This window comes from Mixophyes fleayi, chromosome 6 (genome assembly GCF_038048845.1).
Source record: "Mixophyes fleayi isolate aMixFle1 chromosome 6, aMixFle1.hap1, whole genome shotgun sequence".
NCBI classification, from domain to species: domain Eukaryota; kingdom Metazoa; phylum Chordata; class Amphibia; order Anura; family Limnodynastidae; genus Mixophyes; species Mixophyes fleayi.
The window spans coordinates 81705802-81731504 of NC_134407.1; the positions used below are offsets into that span (position 1 = coordinate 81705802).

General features: G+C 40.2%; 2 protein-coding genes across 2 annotated transcripts; both read left to right on the forward strand.

Moving 5' to 3' along the window:
* Positions 1–728: 728 nt before the first annotated feature.
* LOC142161392 (cytochrome P450 2C20-like) lies at positions 729–17751 on the forward strand. Its single transcript, XM_075216965.1, has 9 exons — positions 729–938; positions 4126–4288; positions 5920–6069; positions 6959–7119; positions 10540–10716; positions 11086–11227; positions 12272–12459; positions 12637–12778; positions 17427–17751. The coding sequence occupies exons 1-9, from the start codon at positions 777–779 to the stop codon at positions 17603–17605; spliced, it is 1464 nt and encodes a 487-aa protein (XP_075073066.1). The 5' UTR covers positions 729–776; the 3' UTR covers positions 17606–17751.
* A 5564-nt stretch (positions 17752–23315) lies between these two features.
* Positions 23316–25253, forward strand: LOC142095344 (protein FAM200C-like). Its single transcript, XM_075178296.1, has one exon. The coding sequence runs from the start codon at positions 23316–23318 to the stop codon at positions 25251–25253; it is 1938 nt and encodes a 645-aa protein (XP_075034397.1).
* The last annotated feature ends 450 nt before the right edge of the window (positions 25254–25703 follow it).

Sequence of the window (25703 nt, forward strand, 5' to 3'; positions counted from 1 at the left end):
TGTGATCTGTCACAGGCAGAGCACATGATCGCAGGGGGAATGAATCCTCCACCCCTGCGATCGGATCCTGGTGCCTGGCTGTCACGGTGACAGCCAGGCTGAAGACAGAATAGCGGAGACTAGCGGTGGGCCCCAGGTAAGTCTGTGCTAAGCTGTTGTACCGGGCCCGGTACAACAGTACTCCCCGTACCCCCCTGATGGCGGCCCTGCTGACTAGCACTGGGCCACTCCTGACCATTGGGTTAAAATGTCAAAATATAGTGCAAGCTCTTGTGTCAGAGTGCTCTGACAGCCCATGAGTTTTATTGTATACTTGTGTTTGCAGAACTACAAGCACCAGTATGCACAAGGACACGAATGCATACTGACATTTGTAGTGCCACAAGTGTGCATTATAAATGGGTTATGGCAAATCTGCTTGTTCATAGGCATTTCACTTACGTCTACAGAGCACGTAACATGGAAACCTCTACATACAGTATTAAAAACATAAAACAGGTAAATGCAGAGAAATGTGATTTTATTTACAGAACTTTTATTTGTTATATTTGGGGTTTTGGATTCCTTAGGTTGTCACTTTTGTAGCAGTATGAGATACTCCCACGTGAAGTAAAACTGTACTACTGAGTTAAGTAGATAATCCCTGCCTCTCCTTACTGCTTTGTTACATCAGTTTACAGATGTAGAGGAGAGTTCACACATGGAGGTGGAGTTACTACAAATTGTTTCAAATAACCAGCTCTAGAAAAAGGGAAGGCATTTCTAGTGAGATTATCATGCTGTCTGCGTTGCTTGCTGGGTTTCTGGCTGTCCTGGTCTTTATGTTCATAAATGTATGGAAGAAGAGGCACAACTTACCCCCGGGGCCAGCTCCATTGCCCATTATTGGCAATCTACACCAGATCAATAAGTCAGCTCCTTATGAAACTTTAACACAGGTACGTTGCTAAATCAAGCAGGGTTAAAGTAGACAGGCCTTTACTATAATATAGGCAGACAGTGCATGGAACAAGGCTTGTAGGGAACAGAAGTGTGATCAGTTTACTGTGTGCAGTAGTTTTATAGCTGTCTCCATGCAGGAATGTTCACCGTCACAAGTACTATAAGCCAGTCTGCAAGTCTAAACAGGACTGTGGCACTAGTATGAACAGACTGTAGACAGCATATCCTCATCAATAGATCTACAATAACAGCCTTTAGGCTCCTTATTCAGGTGTTGTATAGTTTTAGAACATGTTTTAAGTTTGAAAAGTGAATCCAAAAGACTTGAAAATTAAGAATGTTTCTCATGGTGCAGTTCCATCTCCCTTTTTTGTTTGTTTGTCAAGGGACGGTCTAAAAGGAATGACAGCTTCAGTCTGCTAAAACGGATGTCAGTTGACTACTATGATAGCAAATTGAAATTGTATGTATACTTTAAAAAATCTTATACTTCTTAATTATATCTTCCACACACTTATTGCTGAGGTACTTGGTCATGTTTTACATGTGGAATGACGGGCGACGATTACTATGGAATGACAGCTGTTTTATACGCCATGTCAGTGCAGAAATGTAAAAAAAAACCTATTCCTCCCACATCCCCTACTCCCACACACTAAACCCTAAGGGAGAGAGGAGGGGAGGTAGGAGTAGAGGAGTGGAGTGGAGATGGCAGGACCAGGAAGCAGAGCCGTAACTAGACATTTTAGTGCCCTGGATGAGAGAGACCACTGGCGCCCCCCCCAAAAAAAAACAAATTGTATGACTGTAGATGCTGCCCCTTTGGGGTAGTGCACTACAAGAGGCAACGTAGCCATCCTACTATGGGTGTGTGTCTCGTTTTTTACAAGTTTTTCACCGTGCAGGGGGATGACCGCCCCCTTGTTACGGTCTTGCTGGGACGTGACAGTGAACAGTACTAGCCAATCCGCCAAACTGAATCTACTAAAAACAGGGGATACCTACTGTGGTCTATCGAGACTCCCGAAAGACCTTCACCACACCCTAGGGTAAACGTTTGTTTTTGCGCATAGATTGGGTCTCTTCTCAGCTTGTCTCCTTGCTGGTGGCCTGCAGGAGGTGGGCGTTTGTCTTCTTAGTTGCGGTCTCTGAGAGGGGGCAGGAAGGTGCTTCTCGAATAAATACCAGGGGTGGAGGTGATTTGTTCAAATAGTGGGCGGATGTGGCGCCCCCTCTGCCTTGCGTCCTGGGCGGTCGCACCCCAGCCCCACCGCCCTTGTTACGACTCTGCCAGGAAGGATTGGTAGGGGAGATCTTGGGAGGACAGAGGCAGGGAGTAACGGATATCTAATTTTGGAGCTCATTGTTTCCTGGGACTGGGGCGGTGGCAATGGTTTAGGCCTGGGATTATCCAGGCCCTTTAGGCCAGGGCAGGGATAATCCCAGGTAAATTATCCACAGCTTCTCCCCTATATCCACAAAATTATAATGACTGTAGATCGGGCTCTTTTTCAGGGTTAAAAAGTTTTTTTTCTTTGATTTATAAAAGTGAGCCTGCAACATTCCAAGTACTTGTAGCCATGACACTATTGTACCCACAGAAGTACTCTGTAGCGTCGTAGGACACCAGAAGTGAGTATCTCTGCCTGTTTCTAAAAAGAACTGAAATAATATAATACTATAAAGCAGTATATTAAAAGTATAGTAAAAGTTGCAGGAGGACATACACATTAATCACTTGCCAGCAACAGACATCCCTAAAACTATGGTTACGGTAAACCTCTTAGCTTCCATTTCCATTTTTATATTTGCTAGCTTTCAGAGCACAGACGCCCCTTCATCAGGCAAATTTACAAATGAATGAATGAGAAAAGGGCACAACATTTAAGAGATGAGATGGAACAGCTTTCACCCAGGACACATAAAGAAGTCCATCATTTACAGCCAAGCTCTGAGATACATTCGGATTTGTTCAGACAGTGAACACAGAAAACAACACCTGCTATCACTGAGGAATACATTCCTACAACAAGGATACCATCCAATAATTATAGATGAACAGATCCACAGGGCCACAAGGATCCCAAGGAGTAGCCTCCTGGATTACAAATAGAAGGAGGATAACAACAGGGTGCCCCTAGTGGTCACTTACAATCCCCATATGAACATCTTGGGGAAAATTGCTGCTGATCTTCAGCCCATATTTCAGAAAGACAATAGACTGAAGGAAATATTCCCAGATTTACCTCTCCTTTCATACAAACAACCTCCGAACTTAAGAAATCTCTTCGTTAGAAGTGTCCTCTTATCACCATCAGAGACTGGCACCTTCCCTTGCAAAAACAAAAAATGCAAAACCTGCACCCATGTCCTACCAACAAACACAGTCCACATACTCAACACACAACGGGACTATAAAATCACTGACACATACTCATGTACATCCTCCAATATGATGTACATGATTCAGTGTACAAGGTGCCCTGAGGGAATCCACATTGGAGAGAGCAAGCAGTAATTGCAATCCAGGATGAATCTAGAAGACTCTGGACACCCCTGTGGGTAAACACTTCTCTGGACCAGGACACAGTATGACAGATTTAAAAGTCTTAATACTGAAAGTTTTTTTAAAAAATGACAGGGAGAGAAAAATCTGGAAATTCAAGCTGATAAGAACATTCCAGTCATTGACTCAAGGACTCGACCTAACAACTGGATTTATGACCCATTACATGTACACACTTCACACCCCATAGCAGAGTGACTCCAGATCTCTGAACTCCTAGGACTTTCACTCTCCCATCTTTAACGAAAACATCAGTTTTATTACTTTAGCTTATCTTAATGATGTATTCCCCCCCCTGTACAAATTGCTTGATGTAACCTCTCTTAAGTGTTGTGGGGCCTAATTTCTTTTGGTTAGCCAATACAGGTATCACTCCTATAATACTTTTGTCTTTTTTGACTCAAAAGTATTCAACATCGCATAGATTTTTCTGGCTGACACGGTACTGCAATTGTTGTTACACATCCTGTCACTATTAGTAGCTTAACATGTGGTGCCAGTAGTACAACTTGGAACAAGCAGCCATTGTGTTGTAGTAACAAATGGGTGTTTCTAATAGTAGCAAATCAATAAGAGGCTGTACATATCTGACAATATTTTTATGCTCTATGTGTCAGCTTGGAGAAAAATATGGAAGTGTCTACACAATCTACTCTGGGTGGAAACCAACCGTGGTTCTGTATGGCTATGATACATTAAAGGAGGCCCTGATCGGACAAGCAGACGATTTCAGCGGGAGAGCAATTCTGCCTATTTTTGAAAGGATTGTAAGGAGAAAAGGTAAATAAATTGTCATACAATAAAAGGCTGGCAGCTGACAGGTGTTTATAGGTTATTTAAGTTCAAGCAGAGATGGAAATAGGGGAGGGCAACAAGGGCAGGAGCCAAAGTTGCAGCCAAGACAAGTCAGAGAGGGGGCACGATCTCACACTGGAAAACAATCAGATGGAGGAGGGTTTAAAAAATAACAAAATATAATATCAAATGACAGCGGGGTCTGCGTAATGTGGCTGAATTTGGAGCTGGCAATGTGAGTGTATGATGGACTAGTAATTTTCAGCATCAGTGTTTTTCTGTCTATATGGACAACGGGATAGTACCATCACACCATAGTTGTCACAGATTCAGATGACCTAGTATAGTGAAATAGAGGTGTGGTTTTACAAGGGGTATGAGCATAATTACAAGCCTCCATGTCTAGGGTGCAAAAATTCATAATTACACCTCTGGTTCAAGGTATAGTTTGTTCACCTATTTCAAAATAGCTCATTATTTTTGCAGTTTGCTACATTTTGTAATTAAAGGTAAACTATGATATGCTGTATAAAAATAAACATAAGTGAACATTTTAATGAATTGGAATTGTATGCAGGGTTCTGTTGTTATGCCCTTTTTCAGTATGTTGTGATTTGTGGAACTATTTTGGTCACTGGCTAAAACTCTTCGTAATCAGTAAGAACAACAGTGACACCCGGAGGTGAAAAAAACAGATTAACCACAACACTGTAAAATCTGAACCATTTTACTAAACAAAGTTAAGGGGCTTGATCAGCTTCAGTTGATGATAATAAGTTATTATTTGTGCATTCTCTTCTGCAACTTTCTCTAAATAGGTTGCTTCTTTGTGTGCTTTCCAGCCAGGTAAATCTATCATCATGCAGAGTTGTTTATTTTTATTGCCTTAGATAAATAAAGTCGTGCACAGGGAGCAGCTTTGTGACTTAGAATATATAGAGGTTACAGAGTGTCCTACTCAAAAGAGCTTACAATCTAGAGACCAGATAAGACAAAAAAAATGTTACCACTGCAGACCCTGCCATGGTTGCTCATATCCAGGCATTTGTGCAAAAATAAATGCATGGAGTCATAACATGGCATTTATGTCTGATGATATAATTATGTAATTGTACAGAGGAGGTTAGAAATAAAAAGCAATGTATGCAGTAAAAGTTGCCTATGCCAGCCAATAAAATAAAGTTATGTGAGGGTGGAAATCTCCTTTAACCAGAATGTCCTGATAATTCCAACAAAAATATATCATTTCTTTAAAACTACACAATGCATTTTCCACATAGGAAGTGTCAGTGATTTACTCTATGTAGAGGAATGTTTATGATGCTTTGTTACATAAAAAGTGCATTTACACCGCTGTCGCTGATTGTGATGCTGATTATTTATCTTATACATCCTACACTATAACTGTTCTCAGTTTCTACCTGATGGATTTTAACCTGACATTTAGAAAACATTATACTGCATATCATTTTGCTTTTTTTATGTTGGGGAGTGAGATAAATGTATCAGGTGAGGTATGAAGACGTAACACTGTGCTGTGCATCCAATCCTTCCACAGCTCCCAATGTTCTATTGTCTGATAACACAATAAATCTAAGGATTGCCCTTTATTTCAGGACTGGTGTTCTCTAATGGACCTCACTGGTATCAGCAAAGAAGGTTTTCCTTGGCCACCTTGCGTAATTTTGGGATGGGTAAAAAGAGCATTGAAGAAAGAGTGACTGAGGAGGCCAATGTTCTGGTGGAAATCTTCAAGGCAAGGAATGGTAAAGTATTTTCTGGGTTTACACTTCAATGTTGTCCATACAGGGGCACAAGTATAGAACAAGTTTAGAATGCCCCAGAGAGGGGCACTAGTGTAGTAATCCTAACACAGAGGCACAAATGTACAATCAGACGGGGGCAATTGGCTGCTTCTCTAACCTATCAGTATGTCTGGGCTATGGGAGAAACCCTAAGGAAACACGGTATAGCACAAACAACCTCCATACAAATGATACCCTGGTTGGAGTCATACCAAAAGCACCAATGCTGCAAGACCACAATTCTTACCCCTGTGCAACCATTCATTCTTGCAAAATAAAACTCAAGAAACATCATCTTGCCACTCCACTCTATGTACGTCAGTATAAAGTTAAACATGCAGAAATGCTGAGGCCCAATAGCTTTTCAGACCTATATTTATAATTCAGAATAGGCAGACGCTATTTTTATACCTTTACCCATCCTTTCCTACCCCTCCATTACTAACATCCAACTCATACTATTTGTTTTCACTCATCAATATAAGTATACAATAGTTCTGTGGCTCTAATACAAATGTATGCATGCCTTGCACCTCTTTATGTATTGACATGTACATGTATTATTTTCTTGAACAGGAATAACCTTTTTCATTTTGTTGAGGCTATACTAATAAGAGAGCATACTTACATGAATAGCATGTTTAGCAGAAGTGCTTCGTCAGGTGTACCAGCATTTTACCATGGAGTAAATGAGCTGGTAATTTATGGTGTTAAAGCGCATACACCATGTAGTTTTACATTGATGATAGAGTCTGTAATTTTAAGGCCTATGCACATATGCAGAGAGAGGTGAAAATTGCAGCATGTTTACACATGTTCCATATTTATGCCTTTTTGTTTCTTCCCCTAGGAAAACCTTTCAACCCAGGTCCTGAGGTGACTGCTGCCGTCTCCAATGTAATCTGTTCCATTGTGTTTGGAGATCGGTTTGACACACAAGATGAAACTTTCCAGACCTTGCACAAAATGATCAATGAAAACCTCACTTTCCTGGGGAGGCGTGGATTTCAGGTGAGCAGTGACGGAGGGAATAGATTTGACAACAAGAAATAGCAGTCAGTTCACTATTAGGAATCGACTTGATTCTGAGCAAGTTGGATGCATGAAATTGATTTCATAAAGAGATGCATTTCATAGCACAATCTTCCTGCATCGATGTGACAGGAGCTTCACATCACTACACGGTCTTGTTGGGGAGTCCGGCTCGTTCCACTATGTACAGTCATGGGCAAAAGTTTTGAGAATGACAAGTATTAGTTTTCACAAAGTTTGCTGCTTCAGGTTTTTTTAGACCTTTTTGTCATATATTGCTATGGTTTACTGAAGTAAAATTAGAAGCATTTCATAAGTGTCAAAAGCTTTTATTGACAATTACATTAAGTTTATGCAAGAGTCAATATTTGCAGTGTTGACCCTTCTTTTTGAAGACCTCTGCAATTCGCCCTGGCATAATGTCAATCAACTTCTGGGCCACATACTGACTGATGGCCGCCCATTCTTGCCTATTCAATGCTTGGAGTTTGTCAGAATTTGTGGATTTTTGTTTGTCCACCCCACTCTTGAGGATTGAAAACAAATTCTCAATGGGATTAAGGTCTGGGGAGTTTCCTGGCCATGGACCCAAAATTTCGATGTTTTGATCCTCTTAGTTATCACTTTTGCCTTATAGCAAAAAATGCTCCATCATGCTGGACAAGGCATTGTTCATCACCAAACTGGATGGTTGGGAGAAGTTGCTCTTGGAGGATATTTTGGTACCATTCTTTATTCATGGCTGTGTTCTTAGGCAAAATTTTGAGGGAGCCCACTCCCTTGGCTGAGAAGCAACCCCACACATGAATGGTCTCAGGATGCTTTACTGTTGGTATGACACAGGAGAGATGGCAGCGCTCACTTTTCCTTCTTCAGACAAGCGTTTTTCCAGATGGCCCAAACAATCTGAAATGGGATTCATCAGAGAAAATGACTTTACCCCAGTCCTCAGCAGTCCAATCCCTGTACCTTTTGCGGAATATCAGTCTGTCCCTGATGTTTTTCCTGGAGAGAAGAGGCTTCTTTGTTGGCCTTCTTGACACCAGGTCGTCTTCCAAAAGTCTTCGCCTCACTGTGCCTGCAGATGCACTCATACCTGCCTGCTGCCATTCCTTTTGCGGAATATCAGTCTGTCCCTGATGTTTTTCCTGGAGAGAAGTGGCTTCTTTGCTGGCCTTCTTGACACCAGGTTGTCCTCCAAAAGTCTGCTGCCATTCCTGAGGTTGTCCTCCAAAAGCCTGTTGCCATTCCTGAGCAAGCTCTGCACTGGGGGTGCCCTGATCCCGCAGCTGAATCAACTTTAAGAGATGGTCCTGTCACTTGCTATACGTTCTTGGGCACTCTGGAGCCTTCTTCACAACTATTGAACCTCTCTCTGTGAAGTTCTTGATGATCCAATAAATGGTTGATTTAGGTGCAATCTAACTAGCAGCAATTTCCTTGCCTGTGAAGCCCTTTTTGCGCAAAGCAATGATGATTGCAAATGTCTCCTTGCAGGTATTCATGGTTAACAGAGGAAGAACAATTATCTCAATCAGCATGATAGAGTGATCTCCAGCCTTGTCCTTATCACCACTCTCACCTGTGTTAACGAGAGAATCACTGACCTGATGTCAGCTGGTCCTTTTGTGGAAGGGCTAAAATGCAGTGTAAATGTTGTTTTTTGGATAAAGTTCATTGTCATGGCAAAGAGGGACTTTGAAATTAATTGCAATTCATCTGATCACTTCATGACATTGTGGAGTATATGCAAATTGCCATCATAAAAACGGAGACAGCAGACTTTGTGAAAAATAATATTTGTGTCATTCTCAAAGCTTTTGGCCATGACTGTAAAGCTGGGTACACACTACATAAAATTTCTCCTGATACGATATCTCTTAACGATTATACCAACGACTGAAAGTTCCGATCAGCATGCCAATTCATGTGTACACACCTACACGATTTTACATAATTTACCTTCAGATCTTTGCTCTTCATCTGTCGTAATCATCTGCTGAAAAGATTGTAAACTCTACGGGGATCTGCCTACATTGCTGGCATACACACTATGAAATTTGCCGAACATCATTCCATAGTTTTTACAGATTTAGTCTGGTTATAAAATCAAATGGAACGATATGATGTGCTTTGGTATGATAAAACATGATTGTGGGAGCGTGCACACTAATGCCATATTGGACTGAACAGTCGTTTATCGTGTGATTGGCACGATAATCGGGTGAAAAACCTGCAGTGTGTACCCAGCTTAATTCTCAGTCTGAGACTCCCTACTTGCCTCCAATCACTTCCTCGTATCTTGACACTGCTCCTGGTATATGTAGCCATGTCCTCCCTAATACAATCAGGTCACTGCCTGCAACGAGATCAGCACATTCATCTCCTGAAATGCTATGTGCTGCTGTGAACATTCCAATAGGTTAACAAAAAGGTGCAGATGAAGACTGAATCCAGTATGGTGCTCAGAAACTAGTAATGGTTTGAGCAAATCTTGGTTTGGCTGTGGTCTTCACTTCTCTATACAGCTAAATGACACTCTCAAGATATCCTGCAAACCTGTAATTAAATATAAACACAATACAATTAAAAACTAATGAAAACTAAATGGATATATTATCCAATATTTTTACCACAAATGCTATTTTATTATTTGTGTCTTTCTCAATGTGTTTCCTAATGCTGTTGTGGTAGCCGATAATTAAAGTCAGCAGCCACTCCAGTAGTTTAAAAAAGTAAGATTGCCTCTGCTCTGCAGCTTTTTGGAAAGGAAGGAATATTTTATTCCAAAGAATAAATAAAATGAAAGGAAATATATGTTTGATATTTTGTAGACAGCAGAGTAGTTTTGTATATGTGGGAATCACAGATCCTTTTTACAGCTCAATTTGTGAAATATTTTCTATATATGCAAAAGAGAAACATTAAAGGGACAAGGACAATAATAGGTTCTGGATAAGTATAATAGATAAGTGTGACCCATATATTTTCCACTTACCCTGGCCAGTTCTAAAATTAGGCAGATAGGGTCATATAGAAAGCTAAAAAAAATGCGAGTCACATCACTAATTGAGTTTTGTAATATAATTTGTATATTTTTGGTGACTGTGCCCATTTGTACTGGCAGATCATGTATCAGTGATATATATATATATATATATATATATATATATATATATATATATATATATATATATATATTAGTATAATATAATATAATATAATAATAGTGCCTACGGATGGGAGATGCTGTGTGGATTAGAGCATTCGCAGTAACAAGCACTAATACAAATTTTTAATTTTGGATTGCATTTAATATGTAATGTTTCATTTTAGTTAGGCATGGCTGCAGTTGCTGCTATTGTAAGTGAATGACAGTGGTGTATTTTAATGCTGCAGCTGTACAACGCTTTCCCTGAAATCCTGAGGTGGCTCCCGGGAGAGCATAACAAGATCTTCCTGAATGGTTCCAGGCTGCAGTCGTTCCTGAGAGGTCTTATCAAGAGTCACGTTCTCACCCGTGACGCCAATTGTCCACGGGATTTTGTGGACACTTTCTTAAACAAAATAGAAGAGGTAATATGGGGATTTGGTGGGAGTGGGGAGTGTACATAATACTATGAACAATATCTATGATATCATTTTCATAGGAATTGGTCCTTGCGTATGTAGCTAACATACATATCTGCCCCGCTATGAAAAAACAGAGCAGCACAATCGGAAATATTTAATGCTATGATTAGAGATCTAATATCATGCTGAATTAATATACAATATAGGAATGGACTTATGAATTGAGAGTCTTCTAAAGTATTATAACATTATTACATATTTTGGATACCTATTCTATTCACTAAATCATATAATGAAAGAATACCTATTTCTAAACCTGTGTATTTAGTAAATATAGCAAGTCGTATATATCATGCTGCATTTTGTCTTTAGGAGGCTGATAATCCAGGTTCACATTTTACCATAGAGAGCCTGACAATGACCACATTTAATCTGTTTATCGCTGGCACCGGGACAACATCTTCTACCATTCGTTGGGCCCTTAAATTTATGATGGAATATCCAGAAATCCAGAGTAAGGAATTCTTAGTTATCACCAGTAAAGAATCTTATTCTTGTTTGTCTGTGGAAGGGCCATTAGGAATGGAACTGGAGTAACTTATACAATGGGTTGTCCTTATATTTTCGTATATCACTAATGAGCAGTAAACGTTTTTTTCTGGGGTCCCACATAAACCATTTGCAGATAAGACAGGTGATCATGCTAGTCACTGGAGGACCTGACCATACAGTACATTACACTACTGATTTCAGTGCCTATCTGCTGAGACACACTAGAGCAGAAATATTCACTTATTATTGAGAGTCACGGCCTTAATGCAATTAGCAACAGTAGGAACAATGTTTCTTGAAGAAATAATCTGCTGGAAGTGAGTTTGACTTTTAGTAAATACATTTAAGACTCTTTCTGGATTCTAAGAATCATTTTGAGGTTTGTTTGTGGTGGGCAGAGGAAACAGCATTTGACTGGTTAGGAGGATTGGAGTTATGTGCATAAAATATAGGAGAGCGTTTGTGGAAGACATAGAAATGGTGGAAGGGGATGAAGACAAGGTGGGTAATAATTGGGGCTTGAGGGTAGAGGGAAAATCAAGAGACGTGGGAGATGAGGATCAAAGTCCTGGGTTGGTAGTTGGAGATGGGGTGTTTTCATAAGATACACGTGTTAGTGAATAGAGCCCTAACTGTCATGTACAGCCTGTTGGAGGGTCAGTGTAGTGTGTGAAGGTTTTGAAACCTTGCAGATTGCCCATCAATATTATGACTATATGTGTAAGGTAGTTGTTGTCGATCTCTGACTTATATCCTAAAAAACTAATTTCTCCAAAATTATAACCATAAATTATTGTTAAAAAGGAGATAATTGAGCAGTAAGTGCTATGAATATAAACACCAAACCAAAATAAAGCAATAAGAAATGTAAAAAAAGAAAGGCAATTATGATTTTGAAAGCTTAACAAATTTCTAGAACATATGGGTGAGTGTAAGTCATATGTATTCTCCAGTCTCAGGTACTGTAGCAAACACATCTATTAAAAAGTGATATTTTATTCTGCAGAGAAAATTCAGGCTGAGATAGATCATGTTCTTGGCTCAGAGAAATGTCCTTCCCTGGAGCACCGTGTCCTTATGCCATACACTGATGCAGTGATCCACGAGGTGCAGAGATATGCAAGCATTGTCCCCAATGGTCTTCCTCATGCCGCCTTGAATGACATTCAATTTAAAGGGTACACTATACCAAAGGTAAGACACTGAGACCAGACTATGGACACCCAGCTACACCAGACACGTGAGCTAAATCTTAGGAATAAATTCCATTTGTAGAATTTTTGGAATAAGAGGAAAAACAAATATTTCTCTTCAGTGGGGAGAACTGTTCAGAGGCAAATGACGATATGACATGTTGTCTACTCTTTTCAGGACACCCAGATCATAACATTTTTACACTCCGCTTTGTATGACAAGAAGTACTGGGATAAACCGGATCAGTTCAACCCCAACCATTTCCTTGATGAGAATGGCAAGTTTGTAAAAAATGAGGCTCACATACCTTTTGGAGCAGGTAAAAACAAAAAAAAACTCAATTTGTTTGTACACAATAGTAACCCATCACCGCGGATGCACGGTTTCTTATTAAAAAGTATATATAACTACATTAAAATATATTTTTATATGTCTACTTGGTTTCCTGTGGGCATCCCCTGCTTAGAGCCAGTGGCTTCTGTATACAGATAAGAGGAGACAGACTCAGCAGTCCTTACAATAGTTTAGATAGAGAGATGCCCCTGTCACTGGGCTTTAAAGAGAGCATATAAATGGTAATAACCATTACTTTTTGTTTTTATAAGATAATTCACAAAAAAGTACATTTTAATATAAAGCTGCTAATAATGTAAGGCTGTACCCTAGAAGCACTTGCTGTAACTTGTCACAAGTTACAGCCAGTGATGTAACAAGGTATTGCTGAGTCCCACTGAATTATTTTAAAAGGGTGCTTTGCACTTGTGTGTGTTGGTCCTGCTGATAAATAAGAAGAAGCTGGGCAGCCTATGGAGGACACATGACACAAGAAGCTCAGGCTCTGTATGTGGATATTGTCAGTGCTCATATAGGGGTCTATGCATCTAGCTTAATTGACACTTAAAAGATTCAGAAACTACTGTTTTTGCATATTTTCAGTATGTTTGCTATACATTAACTACCTAACAGAGGAGATTTCCTAGAAATCTCCTCAGTTTTGGCAAATATCATGCAGCATTGTGTCAAGAACACGCTCCCAGCTTCCGTGACTTTGGGGTGTTTGCTGTATGAGGTCACACACGATTTCAGCCCGCACTCTCTCTCACCTATCACACAGGTTCTAGACCTACTGAATCGCCCCCAAACACAGCGCTCTCACACCCCCAGACACTTCAGGTTCTGCCACCACCTATTGAGTACGGGCAATAGGACCCCAATATACTGTCCCTCACTGGCACACAGACTTCTAGTTATCCACAAACTAACAAGACCCACACCAGCACACACAGGGTTAACTCTTCACACCTCCAGACTGTTACACAAATGTAAATACAAGCACACACAGCTTGTTAATCAAATGTATCAACAAATCACACACTGGCATTCCAAGGGTTAACCTGGAAGAGCAATCTCTCTTCTAAACAGGCAATGAATTTGTTAGAATATCAAGGACGCAACTTATTAAATTTTAGATTTAATATACGAAAATACAGGGCATTCAGATAAAGAAAAATAATGAAGATACAATTAATATATTGACATAACAAGCAAAAACAGTTTAAAATAAAAAGGATTACATTCAGATTTGCACTTACATGAATTGCATTCTGGCCAAGGGGAATTGGCTAGGAAGATGGACAGCTTATCAATGTAACTTGATTTCCCCAAAAGTCTGACAGTTTGTTCTTTCCACACACAGGTTTTTAAGCCAAATGAAATGGGATGGTCTTCACAGGGGCAGTGTTTAATGCTAATAGGGGGTAGGGATGTCCCCTGGGTGTCACTATACTTTGCTCACAAATATTCCCAGAGTCTTGACCTGTTTGTAATTCTTCACAGATATATCTCAGAGAAATAACACCCCCCTCAATAAACCGGTCTTAATCTCCCGCATTTTTAAATACCAAACATAATGGAATTATGACAATGTGGGATACCTCTTCCAAAGATATGTGACTATGGCTGTTCCCTGTGTGGTTGGTATCTATGTTTTAAAACCCTGGTGTGGTTTTTGTTCCTCAGTACGGAGTGGCAGAGGGATTTTCCAAAATATGAAAAATGAAGGCATTTCCTTTCAAGTTCATATTTCTCTATACCTGCATAAAGACCATGCAGATTTTTATACAAGTGTTTCCAAGATTTGCACCTAGGCATATGGCTCTCCAATTTACACCCAGGAGTTAGTTTGTGTTTACACTACTTATTGAAAGGAAGTCAATTAGTTAGGGAAATACATGATCAAACACAATGGATGTGTGTGATCTGCATATCTTAAGATGGTCTCTTCACAAAGGGTTTGCCTAACTCAATTACCTCCTATTGGGCTCATTTGGTCACACATTTATCTGAGATGAAGATCAGGTTAATTTAGGTATTCATGCAAAGATTTATTTGGGCCTTGACATTCAATATTCTATTTCAGCATATCAGATTTATGCTCTCATCCTGACACATTGCATAGATTATTATGGGGACTGAGATGTTCTGCATTTCTTCTGAATCCTCTTCGGCTACGCAGAATCCGTTACAGTGGAAGTGCTGTGCGCATGCGCTCTGCACTTGTACTGCTAAGCAGGAAAATTGGATCGCAGGAGAGGGGTCACTTCGCCGAGGCTCCCAGAGTAGCCCCGGCATGATGCATTCAAGCGGTGCATAAATATGCATCACTGCGATGTGCAGCGATGCATATTTGGTTGCACCGCAACTAATTGATGCATAGACCCCAGAGAGAGAGAGAGAGAGACCTGGCATCACTCTAAAGGAGGGTAGTCAATGTTGTGTGTACAATGCAAATTCAAATGCTAGAGAATCCGTACATCGAATGCAAATGTGTGTGATTTGCAAATATATCCTTTCGTTCGGGGGGTCAATGGAAGTCATTCCATTGATCTCTGTGAGTTCAAATTAAGTTCAACTTAAAAACAATGAATGAAGCAGGAAGCATTGGGAAAAACCGAAAAGCTGTTGCGGAGCTCCAGAACAGGAGTAACATTGCAACTGGATTTAAGTTATTGGAAACAAAACTTTCCATTTTCAGGCTGGGTGTCACACATTGTGCTAGTGTAAAAACACACTAGTACAATGCAGAATTGTGACATCAGTAGGTAGGTATGAGACATAAAAGCCTCATACCTCATACCTACTTCAAACAAACCTTGAAAAACAAAGTTAGTCACAGTGTAGGCAAAGCCTTGTACGTGGTATTTGCTTTAATAGAGCATTAGCACATTCAGTAACACCTCTCTAAGCTTCCCTGCAGCATAGTGCGTTATGTACTTATTGAGTGTTCTCATACAACTCCATTATTATATGTATCTTTTATTTATAAAATGCTAAAAGTAAAGGCCCTGCCCAAACTAAGTCCATGATATTTTACAGAGCATTTACACTTGCAGTGGTGCAGACAATGTAGAATTCAATGCAAAACAAAGCCAACGCTTCTCAGAAAGTGTGTTCAAGGTTCATTCATTTACATTCTTTTCTTAGCTATTAATGCCCATTAAACACTTTAAATGAACTCCCCTGTGTATGAGGCCAAGTAGTGCATGGCTCAGATGGTAGGTGCCCAGTACTGCTGGGCACCATGGCAGAAACACGGCCTGCATGCATATAGTTATGCCTGTGATTACAAACAGCTCTCTTGTCTTCTATTACTGTTAGTGATTGACACAACCTGATTGGGCATAGATCTATCTGCCTATATCTGTCACCACGTGAGCAGTTGTACTTATAAATGAGGATGACAGGCACACTTTAAATAGGTTTATACATTACTTTATGATTAACAGGAAAAGACAGCCACATATTTCCACACAGTGACACAATCATGCTCTTAGGGCCATAATGTAAAGTTGGACGTACATCTGTTTTTTGTGTAAGGCGTGTATTTTCATACTACACGCGTGCACAAAAAACGTACACATATGTCTATATCAAGTTTTTTTGCATATCTTCAACTTCTCCATATGCCTGGAAAGTGGTACAGGGGAAGTAATGGCCAGGCAAGTGTAGCCCAAGTACAATAAGGGCATGTTCAGGTAATTGCAACTCAATTAAACATGGAGGCAGTGGCAGATATATCTGTCAAGAGGACAGACATATATACACTATGGTGTTGACGATTATCAGAAGGACTATCTAGCCGCTTCTGATTGGCTGTTTGTAGATTTACCTCCAGCTGATAGTCCTTCATTAATTATCAAGAGAGTAGATCAATTAACTAATTTAATTAGCAGCCATCGCATTTTTTGTCATTTCTATATAAGAATGAGTTCTCTGTACAGCGCTGCAGAATCAGTGGCGCTATATAAATAAATGTTGATGATGATGATGAACATTTAAAGGTAGAAACTATTTATGTAAGGTGTTGTATATAATCTTTTTCACATATAAGTGTAAATGTATGATCCTCTCTTGTGTATCTGACGGCAATAACCTATTGTATGCAACATAATCAATTGAATTGAAATTAAATGAATTAAAATGTGTTTTTATTACATTATTAGATTGTGTAATAATAGGGTAATGCCAGTTCTGCATTGAGTAAAAAAACCTACATCCAGTGCTTAAGTATAATATGCTTCCGTCAGGTGTACAAACTATTTGTTTTCTTTTCTAAAAGGCACATATGTGTTGACCTGTAAATGAGCCCCATAGTGAGTTAATCCATCAGGCACCCTGAGTTTGGGACTTCCGTAGACTTAAAGGTTTATGCAGATACATACTTGAACCACCAGGCATGGACAGGGCAAGTTTACAGCTCTGCACTATAATAACCACAAACATCATTATTATATAATTGATTTCAATAGATTACTGTCATCCCATTACTGTAAAAGAATAGATAGATATGTTTAACATGACAAGTCTTAGAATAAAGGCAGAAAACTGGACGAGAGATACTTAACGGATGACTATGTATCTTTATGAGCTCGGCGACTGTTTATAACATTGTCCTTTCTTGATGGCAGGTAAGAGGTCGTGTATCGGAGAGGCTCTAGCAAGAACCGAGATCTTTATCTTTCTTGTCAGCTTTCTACAGAAGTTCAACCTGAGATTTCCTTCTGGTGAAAATGGACCAATTGGATTGATTGAGGGGGGGACGCGGGATCTGGAACCATTTGATATGTGTGCCGAATGGCGCCTTTAAGATAACTGCTCTGTGACTGTCTGTTGCAGGAAAGAGATGAGATATGATTTTTTTTAAACTAATTGTTCTTTAAACCAATTGATTCTGAAATAAATTGAAACAATACAGGTCTCTGAGGAAAGATGGACATAATTCAGTCAAATACAGAATAATGTATGGATACATTAGGTTTACACATCTTGTGACATCTTGGCCACATGTGTTAACATAATTTTTGCATACATGCAAACAGTGCATTTTGTAAGAAAAAAGGTGCCAGAACTCACATCACGTAGTCAATCACTGTACACACACCCACACACGTCAGTTGTGTAACAAAACATAACGGTCACCGGCCCGCGGTAAGCACTCAGCGCGCGACCACACGACCAATCACAAGCTGAGCAGATCCGCAAGCCGAGCAGTGACATCACAACCAGCGCGGACGATGTATACGCATGCATCGGACTCGACACACAAGTAGCCCGCATGCACCGTTTTAATGATTTTACTGCTGACCTGCTACGCTCTACAGAGCGATTCAAGTCCATGTGGAGCAAACATCAAATGTTCAAAAGTTATTTTTAAAACTTGGAAAACACATAGTGAAATGTCTGAAATGACATGATTTCATATGAGGACATTTCAATTAGAAACAAAACCTCCAGTATGTTTCTTTTCTGTTAAATTTTTTTATTGTACAACAAAAAGAGAAAAACCTTTAACAATAAATTAGTAAAAACAACATTTGGTGTACCGTAGTTATCTTTTCTCATGTTTCCTCATTTTCTATATTACAAGTTTACAAGCCTGCAGTTTGTTTTTAAAGCACTAGTATTGGTACATTGTGAAAAAGGAAAAGGAGGCTTTAACAAATACACCAAACTGACAGTAATGAAAAATGAAAAAATAAAACATAATATAATCTTATATATAAAAATCATTGGTCTGTTTGTCTTTCCGGTTATGCATTCGGACACCCCTGCACCAATTGGGATGAAAGCAATGCAAGGTGGTCCATTTGGATCCTGGCCAAGTTAAAGGGAGGTTAGGGTCCTAGTAGGACCTCCCATTGGTGTACGTTGGGCAGAACTTTGACCCCAGGAGCCTGTTCTGGGCCTTCCATTGGATGGATTTGGTTTGAAACTTCACAGAGGGCTGGCAATTGGTCTGGGATGCCTAATGGAGTGGTTGGGGTTACAGTTTGAAGTCTCATTGATATACGCAGGATAGAACTTTGAGAGGAGCCTGTTCTGGGCCTTTAACTGGATGGATTTGGATGACATCTTAGCTGATAATTATTTTTAAAATGCTGACAGTTACATCCAGCTCATTGATAACTTAATATCATGAAGATTTAAACCCGGGCAATGCTGGGTACTTCAACTAGTATACAATAATACAAATAAAAGAACTAAAGAATGCTAAACCAGTCAAAACTTTAAACCAGTGGAGACTGTAGAGAAAAATTAAGAGATTTTGGGGGTTCAATTATCAACATGTCTGGGCAGTAGGACAGAGAAGGGAGGGAAGGGTGCACAAGGACACAATATGACTCACAGATGAGGTACATGGGTGTTATAGATAAAGGCAGAGTGGGATTCAGTACGATGGACCAAGGAGTGCAGAAAAAACAGATTTATAGTTGTCTGGAAAAAATACCATAAGGTAGACTCAAAGATCTTCCTGTATATTTCTTAAGGTGTGTATACCCAAAGCCAGGACACCCACAATAACTTTACGTTTTTAGTAAAAGGACATTGCAGCCAACATCCAGAGGTCCTCTGAATGTAACCTCATGTCTTACCTGGTATTTTATGCCAGGAAAACAATTGTTCTAAAGTGGAAACTACCAGGAATACCCACCTGTATTAACTGGAAAGATGTGGTTAACTGCACACTGCCTCTTTTAAAAAGTTTTTGGGACAGTGGATGTACCACGGTGTCAGGATACCTGGTAGACTCAGGAGGCACAAGGTACTGGAAGAAACTCAGATGGCAGGATACTATAGTGGTGTCATCACAACTTCATATTCTTGCACTACTTAATATGATAGAGATACCAAGATCTGCAGAGGCTTTCTAAACAAGTGTGAGATCCAATTTGAACTTCTTCCAAAGAACTTCTCATCTGATAAAGCGAAAGTGGCTACCATCATAACCCTACTTTCATGCAGAGAAGTGTTCAATAAATTGTTGGTGTGGTCCAGGGGGTCGATAGATGACAACAACACACATAGAGAATGGATTAAAAAAACCTAACAGTATGTACTTCTAAAGATGTGAATGTGGGTGATGGGTCATTTGGTAGAACTGAGAATGTGCACTGTGGGGAGAGAAGTATTCCAACCCCACCTCCTTGTCTGCTTCCAGGTCTGGGGTGTGAAACATTACTGTGGGTGAAATGGAGACCACCAGGTGAGAGGGCTGTAGGCGAAGCAGTGTCTGATTGTGTGAGCAATGTTTCTGTTATTGCTAGAAGGTTGAGGTTCTTTGAGAGGAAGAGGTCATGTACGGAGGTAAGTTTGTTACAGAGCGTGCATTCCAAAGGGCACATTTAAAGGACTTTGGAAGAGAGGGGAAACAGGTGATGCATTTGAGGTTTGCTGGATTTATGTAGCATTTAGATATATGCGTGTGGGAGAAGTGAGGGGGACCTGGATTAGGTGATATATCACCAGCTAATAGAAGTAGGGTGGAAAAAAAGTATGAAAGATGATTGTAAGATGTGCGTCCTTTTAGTTTCTGGCGACAGGGTGAGGCTGTTAAAGTTATTGAATTTAAATAGGAAAAGAGTTCATCAGTGTTAAGTAGAGGTGAGTAATGAAGGGGCAATGTGGTCAGAGGTGTGTCTTGCAGGAAGGGTGAGGGATGATATAGTCCTAAAGATAATGCTATGAGAGGAAGAAAAATAATTTGGCAAGTGTTAGGATTTATGAGTAAAATAGCAAAAAATTAGGGAATTAAAAGAATTACCTAGTTGCAATGCCTTGTGCTATCAGAGAAGTAGTGCAGATTGGGGCTGCAGTAGATGTAGTGTATTCCTGGATGTCTGGATAGTATGGAGTATTGATGTGGGGAGCCATGTGGGGGAGTGGGTGGAAGTGTTGAATGGAGAGTAATAATGGCACAGGTGATGGAGTCACTGAGTTCTTGCAGAGTCATGAGAGAGGAGAGTGGTTCAAACTCAGTTTAATTTCTTTATACTTGTGATGGCAGACAAAGCCTTGAGTAGAATTGAAAGTACAATGATGAGGTAGAGGACTGAAATAGCTGTAGCATGGGTAGGGAGTGGCTGAGCAAGTAGTAGAGCAGACTGATTAAACAGAGGGGATGTTGCAGGGAAAATAAACTGACAGCAAAAACAAACTTTCATGAGCTAAGTAGAAAATAATAGCAGAGTCCAAAATATTCTTCATATGGTGTGAAGCTTGTATCCAGGGAGAGATGAAAACATCAAGAGTAGAATATGGAGTTTCAGGTGAATACCGACTGTTGTCCTTGTGTAGCTTTGGTAATAGGCAAAATGTTTTTCTCCTCTTGTTTAACTCTGGTATAACTCCGAATTATGCTATTTAATTTTTTTACATTTGTAGCTATACACTTAGAACTATACACACAGATATGCAGCCATTCTCTGCTTCAGGTGCTTCCCTCCTTCCCTTGTCCAGAGCTTCATGTTGTCAGCTCTCTATTATGGAAGTTTTCTGACAATTGTGTGAAAGAACACTTAACCAACGTGTCACGAACACCCAGCCTGTCCCAAATACAGCAATCTAAACAGCTGGCCGTGACTGGCATCACCATAGTCACTTAGTAAGGAATACACCTTTTCTGCCACCACAAAGGATTTATTAAGGTGTCCTTACGTTCACCAAAACCACTTATTAATGTTTCACACTTAAATCACATACACATGTAGCATGAGCTTCCCTGGGCTTTGTAAATTCACAAAGAATCACTGAGAACGCTCTAGATAAAATTTATTTAATCTGAAAAATCGTTCCAAGGCTTAGTTACAAAAATTAATAACAAGACATACAATAAATTTGCACAAATAAGTTTCAGATAATAAAATAGGAAATAAAACCAGAGTCACTACTTACTTAGTTAAGAATTGGTGTGTGAGGGAACACGATTGAAAAGCATGGAACATTTCAGTCCTGATAGACCCCTCATGAAAATGCACATGTTATTGTCTAAGGCAGAAGATTTTAAACCTTTTTTTCCACATAGCTTCCACCCCCCACCTTTGGAGTTTAGCTGTCAATAAGGACAGATTAATCTCCCAAATGTCGCTTTCGAAGTGAGCTAGGGATGTCCTGAGATCGGAATGTTCACAGGACCTGATTTTCCATCTTTGCTTGTTCTGCTTGGCTAGATGGTTTACAACTTTGGGGCTTCAAACTGCTTCTATACCCTTATCTATTCCAGGCCTGGCTAGTTTTAAAAGATTAATGATACTTGCATAAGTTCAAACTCATGTCATCTAGCAAAGCACCCTTTGAGATTACATTACAAGGTTACATAAAATATTCACATGGTCATACATGAATTCAACAGAAAATAACAATCAGTCATTAGATCTACTACATAATTGTCACACAATGCTTCATTTCTCTACAAATCTTCAGCAGACAAAAGGAGGAGTACAGTTCCTAGACTAGTCCCGGGAGACTAGGCATGGATATTACCAGGATTGTTTGTCTTTGGGTGCCAAGCAGGAAATTTGCACCATGTTAAATTTGGCATTTTAAGATCCTTCAAGAGATTAATCCAGTGACTTCAAGTTGGAGTTACCAGCCTCATTAGGTGTGCCAAATGTGTTTACTGAAACCTTTGGTGATCAATCAGTTTCCTGCTACCAGATCTCCCCCTTCTTCCATTTCAGTGCAAAAAACAAGAGGAGCATGAAGTTAGCCAGATCTTGGACTTTCTGATTTCTAAAAGTGGTCTTCAATTACTTGTGGCCTGGAAGGGATATGGAGGAACATTGTTGGGTTAGGGCAGGGGTCGGGAACCAATGGCTCGCGAGCCAGGTGTGGCTCTTTTGATGATTGCATCTGGCTCGCAGATCGATTTTTCACTGCTCATGTCCCGTTCAGGGCTGCAGTTTGCTGTAGGAGCAATTTTCCATTATTTTAATTGGATGATACTGGCCTACGTTGGCCGTTGCTGGGTAAACAGGTAAACGCCCCCTTTTGAATCAGTCTGCTCGGTCATTAGCAGTGTTGCCAATTGTCGCGGCTTTTTTTTGTCTGCCGCGGGTCGCGGTTTTTTGGGCTTTTTTTTTTTCCTCATCTGCTGGACAGCCGGGGAGGAGTACTCTGCAGGGGAGAAGATCGAGTGTAGGTAAAGTATAAAAGGTGTGAACTAGAGTAGAGTATGAATGGGGGTGTGAATGAAGTATGAATGGAGTGTGAACGGGGGTGTGAAATAGAGCAGAGGGGATAATGGACACTAAGGAGGAGGGTCATTGTAAAGCATATTTAAAAAAAAATAATAATAATCAATAAATCCTAAGTATATATATATATATATATATATATATATGTGTGTGTGTGTATATGTGTATATATATATATATAATATATATTGGGCTTGTTTTTGGGCTTTTTAGGATTGTGTTTGGCTTGTTTTGGGCTTGTTTTTTACGAATTGGTTGCTTATTCTGTATTTTATAGTTGGCAACCCTGGTCATTAGCTCAAAGCTAACCCTTCGACAAAGAAGATGGCGAAAAGAAAAAAAGATGATGAGTATCGTATATTTCGGGACGAATGGACCGAAGAATTCGCCTTTGTGGAGAGAGCAGGTTCTGCGGTGTGTCTAATTTGCAATGACAAAATTGCATCGATGAAACGGTCGAATGTAAAGCGGCACTTCGACACGCGCCATGCTACCTTTGCATCAAAATACCCTGCGGGAGACAGCAGAAAGAAAGCGGCCCAAGAGCTACTGAGCAGGGTGCAAGCTAGCCAGCAGCAACTCCGCGTATGGACCCGGCAAGGTGACTATAATTCCGCTAGCTTTGCTGGATCTTTAGCAATAGTGAGGAACGGAAAACCATTCACAGATGGCGAGTATGCTAAAACGTTCATGCTGGATGTAGCCAATGAACTTTTTGATGATCTTCCGAACAAAGACAAGATAATCAAACGGATACAAGACATGCCTCTGTCGGCAAGAACTGTTCATGATCGTACCATCATGATGGCAAACAAAGTGGAGGAAACGCAAGTGAAGGACATAAATGCAGCGCCGTTCTTTTCCCTGGCTTTGGATGAGTCAACAGACGTGAGCCATTTGTCGCAGTTCAGCGTGATTGCAAGATATGCTGTTGATGACACACTGCGCGAAGAAAGTCTTGCTGTTCTGGCAATAAAAGGGTCCACAAGAGGTGAGGATTTATTCAAGTCTTTCATGGAGTTTGCTCAAGAAAAAAATCTACCTATGGATAAACTTCTCTCAGTGTGTACTGATGGTGCTCCGTGTATGGTGGGGAAAAACAAAGGATTTGTGGCGCTTCTTCGTGAACATGAAAATAGACCCATCCTAAGTTTCCATTGCATTCTACACCAGGAGGCACTTTGTGCTCAGATGTGTGACGGGCAGTTTGGCGAAGTGATGTCGCTGGTCATTCGTGTGATCAACTTTATTGCTGCCCGAGCCTTAAATGATCGCCAGTTTAAAACACTGCTGAAAGAAGTTGGAAATAACTATCCTGGTCTGCTTTTGCACAGCAATGTGCGTTGGTTGTCAAGAGGGAAGGTGCTTAGCCGTTTTGCGGCTTGCCTGAATGAAATCCAGACTTTTCTTGAAATGAAAGGCATCGAGCATCCTGAGCTAGCCGAAACTGAGTGGCTCCTCAAGTTTTACTATCTTGTAGATATGACTGAACATCTGAACCAGCTCAACGTGAAAATGCAAGGCATTGGAAATACAGTGTTATCCCTTCAACAAGCTGTGTTTGCTTTTGAAAACAAGCTAGAGCTCTTCATTATGGATCTTGAAACAGGTCGTTTACTACATTTTGAAAAACTGAGCCAGTTTAAAGATGCATGCACAGCAAGTGAGCCCATTCAAAACTTTGATCTCCACCAGCTAGCTGGCTTCACATCCAGTCTCCTACAGTCCTTCAAAGCACGCTTTACAGAATTTCGTGAGCACGCTCATCTTTTTAAGTTCATCACCCATCCAACCGAGTGTTCACTGAACACAGCCGACCTGAGTTACATTGCTGGTGTCTCCGTCAGAGATTTTGAAGCAGAAGTGGCTGACCTGAAGGCCTTAGACATGTGGGTGAATAAGTTCAAGTCACTGAATGAAGATTTGGAAAGAATCACACGACAGAAAGCGGAGTTGGCGAGCAAGCACATGTGGACAGAAATGAAAAAACTTCAACCCGAAGACCAGCTGATTCTCAAAACTTGGAACGCGCTTCCTGTCACATACCACACACTGCAGCGTGTGAGTATTGCTGTGTTGACCATGTTTGGATCTACGTATGCATGTGAGCAGTCATTCTCACATCTTAAAAACATCAAGTCCAATCTGCGATCACGTTTAACGGATGAAAGTCTCAACGCTTGCATGAAGCTTAACCTCACCAAGTACCAACCAGACTACAAAGACATCAGCAAATCCATGCAGCACCAGAAGTCGCATTAATGGTGAGTATTATAACAACATTATTTAAAAGAATAAATTCAGAGGCGTTTTATACTGACATTTAGTTGAATTCACTTTTAAAATATATTATATGGCTCTCACTGAAATAAATTTCCAAATATTTTGCTTTCATGGCTCTCTTAGTCAAAAAGGTTCCCGACCCCTGGGTTAGGGCTTCGTGAGGAGATGAGGATGTTCCTCATCTCCTCAAGAGGTTCCACAAAATACTTCCTGATAAGACAGCATTCCAGAATGGCAATTAAAGAGGACCTGTCATTAAACCAGTAACCTGGCCTGAGTTAAGTAATTATCGCAGAAGTTATGCATACGCTGATTTGCAGCCAGAGTTCTACAAGAAGCTTCTTTCGGTCTGCAGACCTCAAAGAGCAGGCAGAGACTTTAAGCTGAGTGAGTTCAGTTCCCAAAATGAAAGCAAAAATGATTATAGTG